General features: G+C 41.6%; 4 protein-coding genes across 5 annotated transcripts; 1 reads left to right on the top strand and 3 right to left on the bottom strand.

Moving 5' to 3' along the window:
• Positions 1–192: 192 nt before the first annotated feature.
• BCIN_11g05030 (hypothetical protein) lies at positions 193–1,498 on the bottom strand. Its single transcript, XM_001558361.2, has one exon. It carries the CDS (start codon positions 1,331–1,333, stop codon positions 611–613), a length of 723 nt encoding a protein of 240 aa, XP_001558411.2. The 5' UTR covers positions 1,334–1,498; the 3' UTR covers positions 193–610.
• Positions 1,499–3,284: 1,786 nt separating this feature from the next.
• BCIN_11g05020 (hypothetical protein) lies at positions 3,285–4,513 on the top strand. 2 transcript variants are annotated; one of them, XM_024696043.1, is made up of 2 exons: positions 3,285–3,616; positions 3,695–4,513. In XM_024696043.1, exons 1-2 carry the CDS (start codon positions 3,292–3,294, stop codon positions 4,141–4,143), a joined length of 774 nt encoding a protein of 257 aa, XP_024551846.1. In that variant the 5' UTR covers positions 3,285–3,291; the 3' UTR covers positions 4,144–4,513. The 2 variants fall into 2 exon arrangements, with proteins under 2 accessions (XP_024551846.1, XP_024551847.1); XM_024696044.1 differs by having other exon boundaries at positions 3,285–4,513.
• A 2,906-nt stretch (positions 4,514–7,419) lies between these two features.
• BCIN_11g05010 (hypothetical protein) lies at positions 7,420–9,640 on the bottom strand. Its single transcript, XM_001558364.2, has one exon. The coding sequence runs from the start codon at positions 9,314–9,316 to the stop codon at positions 8,027–8,029; it is 1,290 nt and encodes a 429-aa protein (XP_001558414.2). The 5' UTR covers positions 9,317–9,640; the 3' UTR covers positions 7,420–8,026.
• A 588-nt stretch (positions 9,641–10,228) lies between these two features.
• BCIN_11g05000 (hypothetical protein) lies at positions 10,229–11,942 on the bottom strand. Its single transcript, XM_001558366.2, has 3 exons — positions 11,410–11,942; positions 10,896–11,335; positions 10,229–10,816 (listed from the first exon to the last, which is right to left on the bottom strand). Exons 1-3 carry the CDS (start codon positions 11,698–11,700, stop codon positions 10,615–10,617), a joined length of 933 nt encoding a protein of 310 aa, XP_001558416.1. The 5' UTR covers positions 11,701–11,942; the 3' UTR covers positions 10,229–10,614.
• Between the last annotated feature and the right edge of the window lie 543 nt (positions 11,943–12,485).

Here is a 12,485-nt window from a genome sequence, read left to right as displayed (position 1 = left end):
AGAAAAAGAGTGGAGGTGAGATTCAAGTTGAGAGGTGGACAACTTTACGAGTAGGCATGAAAATTCTTAAGCTAGTAGATATTCACCACTTCTCAGTGCCAAATTACCTACCCAGGTATGCTGGAAGTTGAAAAAATTGAGTACACTTTTTTATTGCATTTGTTCACTTAATAGTCATAGTTCAATTTCTAATGTTACAGTCAAGATCAATTGAACGCAGAAGTTCGCTTTCTCTTTTAATTGCCTTTTCATTGACTAAACTGTTCATTCCGCATACGTTGCTTCCTGTCAACCATACTTCCCTACCACAAGAATATCATCGCTTAACACTGCAATAAGAATCACGTTCCTCGGGTCGAGGATGATAAACTCAAGCTCTCTGAAGTATCCGAGCCTCCAAAATGTCGATGTCATTCCAGACACCCATAAACTCTGAGACTTCCCCTCAAATATATTCCAGCAGCCCATCCGATGCTCACAAACTCACTCCCCGTGTGATATTGGTTGAAAAGCATTCCATTGAAAGTCCGTAATAATGTTCTATCTGCGTGCGTATGTTGGTAATTTGGCACTCAAGATGAGTAGTCGTGTATACCTCCAGCGTATAATTCTATTTCGGTGCACCTTTTCTTTTCTTGCTTGGTTGTTCGAGACTATTAGATCCATTTGACATGGTTTTCGTACTGCCGTTGGCCACAACTTCGATCACAGACTTGATGGATTCTGTCAACTCTGAAAGCTTTCCCAGAACTTCACCCTTGACTTCATCTTCCATCTTGCTTTCCATTTTTGTTGGGAAAGAAGCCTTCGATTGAGCTTCGAGCGCACGATCGACGAGAACGAGCTGAAGTTCAAGATTAGAACGTGGTGTAAGCGGAATTGATGCTGGCATTGGATCTATTGGTCTCCTGCAAGGTTCGAGGAATTGACGATTTTTATCCAAGAACCGTCTAAATTCGAGATCGAAATCGGAACCACTGTGGGCATCTAACATCTGACAAAAAAACGCTGTTGCATCTGGCTGGGTTCCCTTGCACTTTTGATCATATGAATGCATCCAAAGGGCATATGGTGGCATAGGGTTATTATCGCGTTCTTTGATAAGATACGGGAGATATTTTGAGCGAAGAAACAGTGAAAATCTGCTTTTATACTGATCCTCGATAGGATTGGACTGAATACAAATTAAGGTAATTGTAAAAACCTGTTGACAATAGTCGACATCTTCTGAAATTTCGAGATTCCTGTTAATGAAATTTTCTCTTCGGTGCGACTGCTCCGTATCTTGAAAGGACGAAGCTGTGCCTTCTTTAGTTGAATTGATCGCGCTCATTTTGCTCGATCTGTATTTGATTAGTTGATATATTGCTGGAATCACAAGTTGAAGGAGCTGTCCTCTTGGGGGGAGGATTGTGGTGATATTCAATTGAAGTTGTAAAGTATGGAAGTCCAACAACCTCAAAGTTCTCTAAGAAACCTTTTCCCTCTAATGATATTCACTAATGATTCATTTTTTTAGGGGGAAGGGGGGGGGGGATCATGTAGTCTATAATCACCTTTCGACTAGAAACTTGTGCTCAATTGCAACCAATGAGTCTACAGACTAGATTGACTTTTCAGGTGGAAATATCAAATTCTCATCTATAAAACTGAAAGCGATTGTTCAACGTGTGTATATGTGTTTTATGACCGAAATAGTAAATGAGTCCTGTCTGGATATCATTTCGACCATAATATGTTCTGCTACATAAAAGTTGTATACACACCGAGAAGAGACTGTGTTTAGTAACCTGTATATAATATATACATAGCCGCCGTTGAGATGTATTACGCACTTGTGTAAAGCTTCGCTGTTATGCTTCTCATGCAGGATGTATCTAAAGAATATTAATCACTATTCGGATCAATATTCGGATGTCGAGATTTAGACTATGCAAAAGTAATCCGCTCCCTGGACAATCCACGAGCAGTATTACTCACTCTACAAACATCCATTTGAATTTGAAAATATGCCAAATTATCCTTGAAAGTCTTCCGGGCGAGACTCAACGTTAATGACTTGCAAATTTCAAAAATCTCCAAGAACTCGGACCTTTTGACTTGCTTGTAGGAGCAGCATTGACGGGACCACATAGTTTACATACATATCTTAAACTATTTGTCAATAAATCATCGAGCAGGTTTCAAACTATAAGTGTTTTATTGCACACATCGTCTCTCAACTGGAGTTTCTATCGAAGGCGCCTGGGCCAAAAAGTCTGCCCGTTGAATTTTGTTTTATTCCAATTTTTAGCAACAACCCAGAGAGATTTGCTGTCGGTTGTCTGTATATAAATGAGCACAGCCTAATGGTCTCTATTGGCAAAAGATAGGTTTTCGGGAAGACGAGGCTATAAAAGCGATTGAGGATGGCGTTTGGACTGCTGGAAAGGATTTGATGTGGCTTGTGAGAGGGATTGACGAGAAAAAGCTTGAGTAGTTGAAGACTCACAGGACTAGTTTCTTGGATTTAAGTAACTAATAGAGGTCGCTTCTTTTCGATATAGTGGTGGGTAACAGCAGCCTCTTATAAAGCAAGTTCTATTCATCACTACTGAGCGGCGATGTTTATTAATAGAGACTCTTCTCTATGCCGAATTGAATGAGATCCCATACGGAAGCCGCGAGATTTAACCCCCACCGAATTTATTCCTGGGAAACAAATAACTCGTATCCTCAAATGATTGGAATTATAGTCACTGTTAAAATTCGGGCATGTAAGCCAGTATACCGAGGTATCCAAAATCTGAAAAAACAAGTTTAATAAACAATAAAGACCGAAGCCAACTTAAATGCAACATTTTGTGACATTTTTGTCAGTGGAACTGCGGGGAATATTCGGAGAAGGCAGAGATACTGTATCGGAAAGAGGTGAATGCGATAGAATAGTTTGGCTCTTTGAACCTCCAATATTCCCATATTGAACTAGGAAAGTTCCAGGCCCCCCACAGAAATTATGGTGTACTTAACGTGAGTTAAGATATTGATCTCTATGCCCACTTCCTACTTGTCAAGTTGGAATAATGGAATATCGTAAGTTTCATGCTCGCTTATTTCTCTTATTGAGACCCCTTTTCATAACAGTCTCGTAATATCTCTTTGTACCATCAACACGGCAAAATCCCTCGCTTGGAAACTACGTTATCCTTTGTTGATATACCACATCTATAATTCAGCTCTTATATCCCTTGGCAACTTGGCAAGGACTTGTTAATCTCTAGTTACTTCTTCATCTTTCATACCAGATCCTCCATGCACTTCGCCACGTTAGTGAAACCTTTATATAAGATGATACCGGCCGTAGATATTGAGACACTTCCATCTGCCGAAGTATTGTATCATCGTCGCTCTTCGGAAACCTGGTCTGATGGCTATCATGATCAAAAGAAAGGGGAAAGGGAGTCAAGTCAAGGACTTATCTCCAAAACTCATTCTCTCGCTCCTTCAAAGACCAGATTTTTCTTCAAGAACATCCTAGGGTTATCAATTCTCTTCTTAATTCTTCTGAATACTCTACAGTTGATTTTGATCGTGTCAACAAGTTCCAAGTCCCTGAAGAAATGTCTTGCTTCACCCGGTAGATATCTCCAGAGTTTTTTTGACATGTGCTAGCTTTAGAAATCCATGGCAATACTAATATCTTATAATCACACAGATATTCCAGAACTAAGTCTCGAACGCTCTCAAACCCGTCGGATTGTTCGCACCAGCCCATTCACTTCACGCAATATCACTGATGGTAATGAAGCCTGGCACAACATTCTACCTGGTCATGGTGTCGTCGCTCTACCTGAATCGTATGTCAAAAAGAACAATATAGCAGAGTCGAGTGCAACTCATCTGTATCCTGGTGATACAGAGCCCAAACATATCTATTTCATTGAATCTTATCATGTTCTGCATTGTCTCGTATGTCTCACACATTCTTCCATCTCCTCTTCTTCCAGCCAAATTCTAACAAAAGATAGCGTATGCTTCGCAGCCTTTACCACTCCTTGGACTACGGACTACCCAAAGAGCCATATCTTCCTCCTTTGGATCACCCTTACCATTGTTTCGACCGGATTCGGCAATTCATCATGTGTAATCCAGATTATACATTAGTACCCAACATAGCAGGACATGGTAAATCGGACTTCACACAACCGAACAAAAAGTGTCTGGATTGGGATGCGTTGAGAGATTGGGCGGAAAAGTATCATGGAGATTATATGGATGATTTTGCACTTTCAGCCAAAGAGAAGGAGAAGATAGGGTATGATGAAGCGAACATTTATAACAATTATAAAAAGGGGGATGGGTTACCGGTAGGACAGCTTTAGGGTTCAGTGAGCTGTTATTGTAGAAAGCTGAGCAGGACAGAGAATGGAAGATGGTACCGATTCCAGAGGACCCATAGAGGGTAGAAGTTAGCAACGTCTTGTACTGTACATACATTGCTAGAATTCTGGACAAATACACTTGTAAACGACCATAAATAGCATCTCCAATTCATTACCGAATGTAGTAGAAACAACTTCTATCTTCCAGCGGAAGTAACAGGATAGAGCGGAAATACATTTCCATCTAGACCCACCCCCATCCGTTCTCCCTCCCGGTCCGTAACTGCACCTCGTCCCCCACCAACCACATCCCATTCATTTAACTCACAGTACTTCCTAGCCAAGGTTCTCCCTTTATAATTTAAAATTAAACATGCTCCTCCATCAAATAGGAACAACAATTCCTGCAACAAGCAAGTTGGCGCAGTGGAAGCGCGCCGGGCTCATAACCCGGAGGTCCCCAGATCGAAACTGGGACTTGCTAGAATCAAACAATTCTTTTTGCATTTTCAGTTCCTGTCCAGCGCATATAGTTTTGGATTTCTTAGGGAACATATCATATAAAAACACAGAGAGAGAAGTGCAGACTTTTATAACTTACCCAGGACGAGAGATTGTCAAATATTTTCGGCTATGAAGATATGTCGATATTATCATCCTACGAGAAGTAGTTATCAACTCATGATTTTGAGTACACGGAGGATTTTAGCAGGCAGGTGGGGTGAATTGAAAATTTCCATGTCTGCGGGACAAAAGATATGGCGATTCTCTACCTAAGTATTTCTTTTATCCTATCACAAGCAGAGAGAGAATCCACGTTACATCCATTTATTAATTTGTGGTGTGGGGCAGGTAATGGTGGGCACGTGGGGTATTTTTTGAGGGTTCGGCTAGCTCAGGGGATGTGATTTCCAACCATCGGATAGCCAGTGTCCAGTAACTTTTTTGGAATTGCAGTTGTTAATATCTAGGAACTCTTATTATATCGCAGAAAAATAAGACCAGACATTCAAAAGTCTTGTCTTGGCACCTGATTCGGCAATGCCAGCTAGCGGTCAATTCCAAACAAGTTACCTCATTTCGAGGTGATATCCTCTATAGCTACAGGTGACACTACTCCTCTTTACCACAAAATTGCAATACTCATTGCGAACGGAGCTATCTCTGTGTTCGAGAAGTTATCTATGACATTTTGCTTCTATGTTTATCATGTAAGAATCGTCTATTCCTTCAAATCTCGAAATTTCTATCTGTATTTTCGTATTCATGAGTATGTATGTGTGTACTCATCATCCCTATGAAAATCTGCATTCTTCTTCTGAGAAGAATCTTTGGAATATGTGCAGAAATATGAATCAAGTTATTTGACAACCGGCTCTTATGTCTATTTTCCTTCACATTTCGATATCATAGTCAATATAAATCTTCTGCCGTAATCCGAAACTTAAATTCAAAATAGGGTTGTGAAATGATTGGTAAATCATATTGCACTGTCAGATGGAACCCGTCAACTATTACTTTGACTATTCATTTGTTATATCAAAATGATGTATTCAATAGTATTGATTCTGCACGAAACATTTTGAAGCATATAATCAACCTCATGTGAATTGCCTCTATTCGAACTGTGAAGATTGACTCATATGCTGTTAATCATACATTGTCGATCTGACATTTGAATGATTATTTTTATTCAACCAAATAGGACTCGTTCGATGGTTATCAGTTGGTTCTTAGGTTCTATCTAAAACCCTAATTCAAGACTCGAGTTCCACTCTCAGAAGATCTATTCCCATGACTTTGCAACTCCCATAGCATCAATCATCTCCAGCCCAGCACCCCAAAACAAACCCAATAAACCATCACATATCTATCGCACTACATTAGCAAACGCAAATCATTCAATACTTTTATACATTCCTTCATAATCTCATGTAACCATACATATCCAGCTCTGCGGTACACACTCACAAAACCGTATTATCCTCAAACCATCCTCACATAACCAAACATTTGATTTCCACTCCAATCCGCTTCTCTACGTATTCTCATCTAGTATCTATCGCTTCCATACACCAACAACTATACATATATACATACATAGATAAACAGCTATGAATCACCAGCCCTCCCATGTACATCCATATCCATAACCACAACTACAAGTAAAACCACCCCCCAAACCCCCGGCATACAAAAAATCAAACACCACAACACGGGAAACCTACCATCCTACCATCCTCAATATACATTGTCGATGTTGTGAAGATCTAGAAACATGAATCAGATCCAAATCATCAGACAGAAGAGATAGCTTCAACTTCTATACTTCGCACTGGCTTTCTTTTTTTTTTAAAATCCTTTATGCATACACCTTTATTTCTACCTCTTTGAATTTAAGTTTGAATTTGTCACACCTCACCTCGCCTCACTTCATATCCACCCCCAAACTCCCAGTTCAGTTCAGTTCATCAACACAAATGGAATAAACACAAACCATCCCACTATATCTCACAAAACCCCAACCTTCACACTACCCACCAAATCCCCAAACCATATACCACACCACATACAACCCAGCCCAACCCAACCCAACCCATATCACCCCCTCTCCACCTCCATCCAAATCCCCACACCATCCTTTCAATTTCCATATCTCCCCATCTCCCCATCTCCCCCCCTCACCCCCTCAAAGTGAAAACGCCACATCAAACCACACCATATCCCACCACACCATATCCCACCCATTCCATGAAACCCATGGAACAAAACCAGACCAAAAAAGCATCTCAAATTCCAAACCTGCGAACCCAACCCAACCCAATCGCAAGAGCCATAAAACCACAAAACCATATCCGAACTTTGAAGTCCAGAATCTATCACAAATCTTATATTTGTTCATTATGATATCCATTCATTCATTAGTAAGTAAGTAAGCGTGATCCTGATTATGGTCTCATATTATATCATATCCTAAAAATGAACTTACATTCATTTTTCCACCACGAAGAAGATGACATCGACGATGACAACGATGCTGAGTTTCACAGCTAGGAAGTGGCCAAAAAACAAAACGAGGGGGAATTTCCTCATGAATATTTTCTTTGCCCCATTTGAATACTACCTTAACTAGGTCCCATTGAAAGATTGATATGAACACAAAATAACAGAACAGAATCGCAGTCTTAAATTTCATAATCGACTTTGTCTCTAGATTTGAGAAATTAGAATCCTATCAAGCCAAGTGGCAAGAAGGGAAGTCGCGGTATCCGTACAGATAGACACACATGATGGTATACAATACACCGTGTCATACAAACAACTTCCCTCATAGTAACAGACGAAAGACTTTAAATTTTCCCTCAAGAATCCTAAACACCCTGCTCTGTGCTCGAATAAAAATATCATGCCGAAATTTGCACCCTAAAATAATATACACCGATATCGCCCCGTGTGCAATTCTAAAGGTTTCATTTTTTTTTTTTTGAAAAAAAAAATATAATTAAAAAAAATAATTCGAAAAATTCAAATCATCATGTCTTCCCTCAAAAGAAACGCCCTCAGTTACACCACTGTCGCCTGCGCAGCCCTAGGTAAAAGTTCGATATTATCCTACAAAAAAAAGCAATGGTTAACACACACCCAACGCAATAACCCTTCAAAAATTACACCGTCGTTACGTTAGGATTCAAATTCAAATTCGGATTATTCCCTACTTCAAAGTTGCTCACATTTCTATTATGGCCATGCACACTATCGATGCGTGCCTCTTCCAAATCTCCGGGTCGAGTCATGTGACTCTCATAACTTGTAGATTGGCGATGATCATGATGATGGAGTCCGCCGACGGGGCTATTCGCATTGCTTGCATAGCTACCGACTCCCACACCGGCCCAGAACGCACGGTCGGCACTTCGGGGTCCCCATGACCAGCCTGCGCCCTGGGAGAGAGGGAGATGGTAGAAGCGGAATGAGAAGATGGCCGTGAGGACGCCGAGGAAAAACCCAAAGAGAATATCGAAAGCGTGATGACGGAAATCGGAAAAGCGGGTTGAACAAATGTAGACAGATAAAAAGGTAGGGATGACAGTTATGAGGAGGAGATAGAGGGGAGGAGCTGCAGCTTGGTTCCGCGAGGCTATTAACTTATCGTTGTGACCTGATGTGAGAGCTGATGTATCCATATTCTTGGCGGAAGCTTCAGAATCATTACGTTGATGACTTGGAGAATTGCGGGATGGAAATGCAGAGTGAGTGAGTGAGGTGTCGGCGGTATAGGCTTGAGGTGCAAGGTACGGGACTGTCAAGGCGAGTTTGGATGCTAGGAAGAGACTGAGGTAGACCAGTCCCGCGGATGAAAAGGACGAATGGCCAGAGGGGTAAGATCTAAATCCATCATTGAGAGTTTCACTGTCTGTTTGTTGACAGATGCCCGCCTGAACCAAAACAATTCCCTCTGGTCTATCACCACCACCAACCGCCCACTTTGCAATATTTTCCATATCGGGAATACATCTCGAGATCAAATCTGGACGAGGTCGACCAAAAAGATTCTTCATTCCACTCGTGATGACGAATGCCAAGGCGAGGGATAATGCAAGTCCGAGCCAAGAAGCGTGCAACTCCCATAACTTCCGTTTCCAAATCAAAGCTTTGGGTACAGATTTGGGGACCGTTGGACCTGGGACGAGAGTCAAAGTGATGAGGAGAATGACGAGTGCAGGTATGACAAAAGCCAGAACGGCAAGGAGAGAGGTGGGAACTTTTTCATGATTTTGATGTGGAAAACTGATGTCTGGATCGACGAGTGAAAAGGGTCGTTTATTGGGCGTCTGGTAGTTGAACACAGCACCGAGCGCTGCAGCAACAATACAAATCACCCAATCCAATACGTATGAAAGGATGACGGCTATGGATATCTTTCCATTATTTCGAGATCTCATGATTGAATTCATGGTGAAAGAGTCCCATCAGGTTGCGAGGGAAAGTGACGATGGATTCCCCCTTAAAAAGCAGAGAGGGCAAAAGGGTGTAGATACGTGCATTCACTGCCGTGTGTAATGTAAGAATTATGAGGCTGTGTTGTTGCCAAGGGTGCTCAAGAAGTTCGATGGCCTTTTAGGTTCATTCTTGACGTGAATCATTGGTCGATTCAAGGATCCGTTGTGACGAAAGGCTCTTTCCCCAAGAAGGTCAGATATGCGAATTGATTATTACAGGAAATGATGCACGCGATGTCCCTTAAGTAGCCTCGACGTCGACGGTTGGATATTTCTCTCTAAAGGTAGAATGAAGACTGTGGACGTGCAAATGTAAATGCAAATAGAAATGTCGATGAGGTATCATTTATGAGCAATGGAATGGGCGCTTACCTGGGAGGAAGTAATAATGAGTGAGGCTTTGCTTCTCAGAGTCCTGGCGCTGTGATGGGTCTATTGGTTCTGTCACTCTGAGCAATGCATGATATATGGGTCAAAAGCGTGCCGTTGGGCCAATTAGCTTACCGCCACCCATCTAGATCTCTCTGTTTTCCTGATGGAAATAGAACACGATGTGATGCTGCACTGATGCGTACAATTACGAGATGGCAGTTTTACGGATGCATGTTTCACATCACTCTGCTGGTAATTACTGCCATGATTGCTTTATTCTTGGGTCAAGCCATCCAGCCATCCAGCCACGCAGCTGCTACACGCCCAGCCGCCACATATCAAACCACGTAGCTTGTTGGTATGAAGATCGGCACCAGCATGAAATGGCAACCAAGTTTCACCCCAGAATAATGATCATCCATCCATCTATCTACAAACAAATAACTCAGCGCAAGTCTTGCCCAGAATGCAGACATGGGTAATTTATGCACTCCTTGCTTACTATAGGGGCTCCAAAGAAGATGGCCAAGCTTTCCAGGTCCAGCTCTCACCATTTTCGGCAACTTCGGATCACAAAGAAAGTTTCACGTGATCAATCTCAATCTCAATCTCAATCTCAAGCTTCAAACTCGATTCTGGATATTTGGTGAACGCTATGAAATCCTCCAACATCCTATCATAGTTGATCAAGAAAAGGATATGAAGAGAAACCGACGCTCATCGTTATCGCTGAAGCTATGAACTCAGAATGAAGCCATTCACGGGTTCCATTTATTTCCTAGCTGATATCTTCTTATTCATTTTGTTCCTTGAAAATACCAAAACTCCAACGGTTGTTAATTATGGGAGCGCAAGACAACCCGACAATCTTTCAACGCTCTTTATGTTTCGTAAGGAGGTAAGAGCCCTCGCTGGATTGGAAGTAGCTCCCTTTCAACCACCTCAAGCTTGAGCCATTGTGGATTGCAATAAACCTCGCAAACATGATTCTTGAAGAAAGTGAGGATGGCTTGAGGTCCCATATCTGATGGCCCATAAAGCCTTTGCGGACCAACCGATGCAATAGCTGGGTCTGCGAGGGTACTAACCAATGAGTTAGGGAATATACTAAAAAGGCTACGGGGAAAGAGCCAAGAAGGTAACGTGAAAAAAGCAAGCTTACTATCCATTGGCATCACCGCCTCCCTGAAGGTCGCACAATAGCATTTTACCGTCGGATATATGATAGGAAAAGTGACTCAAGGCTTGAATTGGAGCAGCAAATTCATCATCGTCTGGAGCCTGTCCGAGGGCGCTGTTGAATTTTCGGTAATTCTCGATAAATGGTTCTATAAAACTCATGGCTCCCGTCTCGTTATTGGTACAAAGTGTCGACGGGTGGAAGCGGACTGGGTATATCGGTATAGTATTTCCACCATCGAATAAATCACTGTGCCATTCTGATGGCGTGTTTGTAGCATTGAATGCATCAATGATGGATTTTGCCTTTTCTTCTACCTCAATTTGCTGCCTGTATTGGTAATCTTGATACGAGAATCCCGTCTTGAATTGCTTTGACACACAGCGCTGACCAGATCTTTCACCATTTGTGTAGAACCCCTCCTTATCAACTGATTAGTACTAGATTCAAAGAAGAGGCAGCAAGCAGCAACAAGAAGCATATGGTAACAACATACATATGCATTTTTGAAGAATCCTGATCCAATCACCTGATCCACATAGATTGTGGCTTCTGTGCTATCATTGGGGGAATGTTTACCCAATTCTAATGTCATGTTGGCTATGGAAAGACAATCGTCGGAATCAGGATTTTCCAAGTCATCGGGGGAATTTGTACCCAGTTTCAAGGTCATGTTGGCTGCGAACATATCATCATCGAAATCAGAATTTTCCAAATCATCCGGGGCATCATCCAGGGAAACTTCATCCCTGGATATATCGGCTATATCGAAGAATCCTTCCCTCATTGCGATGTACTCTAATGATACAGTAGAATGGCGTTAATTTGATCAACCAAAAAGGACGATTCACAATGTTTTGTGTATTTTCGAAATTTCTGACTTGATGATGAAGAGGTCCTTATGATAATAAGTATAAATTTGATTAACCAAAATTGATAATAAGCACTGTGTTTTGTGTGTTTTGTGTGTCTGAAATGTTGAAGTTGGATGAGGAAGAGGCTCCAGAATTGTTGAGTATAAAATGCCTATCACAAGTGGAAGGTTCCTATTCTCTATTTTCCAAATACAGAAGGCTCCATACATTGATTCCTAGCAGACATGTCTCCAACTTGCGCGCAAGCAGGAAGGAACCCTATGAGTCAATTCGCCATTTTCTCTAGGCGGTTCAACCGAAGGGAGTTTGTTCGTCATATTGCTTCTGAGAACAGAGTGTGTTTCTTTTGAAGTAAAAATACTTTTACTGACAAGCATCTGCATGCTTCTCTGGCCCTGGTTATTCTTCACAAACAGTTCACTGTGTAGAGTATCACTTCTGTGAAGAAGGAACTAAGTTGCAATGGAAATAGTGACCAGGCTCAATGACCCATCATAGAGTATCCAGCACTTTCTATGCTAGCATTGCGGCATGTCCGTTCATGACACCCTTTCAAAGCCAATTCTTGGAAATGATAGTCAATAAGTCGTCCCAGACTGCCAGTTCTAGTAGGTTAGTCTTGCTACGAGTTTCTACTTTCAACCCAGCTATGTTCTAGATTTCATTTGTGGCTTTGTCACATATTCACTGTGTCTCT

The sequence above is a fragment of the Botrytis cinerea genome, chromosome 11 (genome assembly GCF_000143535.2).
Source record: "Botrytis cinerea B05.10 chromosome 11, complete sequence".
Lineage (NCBI taxonomy): Eukaryota > Fungi > Ascomycota > Leotiomycetes > Helotiales > Sclerotiniaceae > Botrytis > Botrytis cinerea.
The sequence above is the reverse complement of the archived record's forward strand: the minus strand, read 5'-3'. Positions and strand labels throughout refer to the sequence as shown.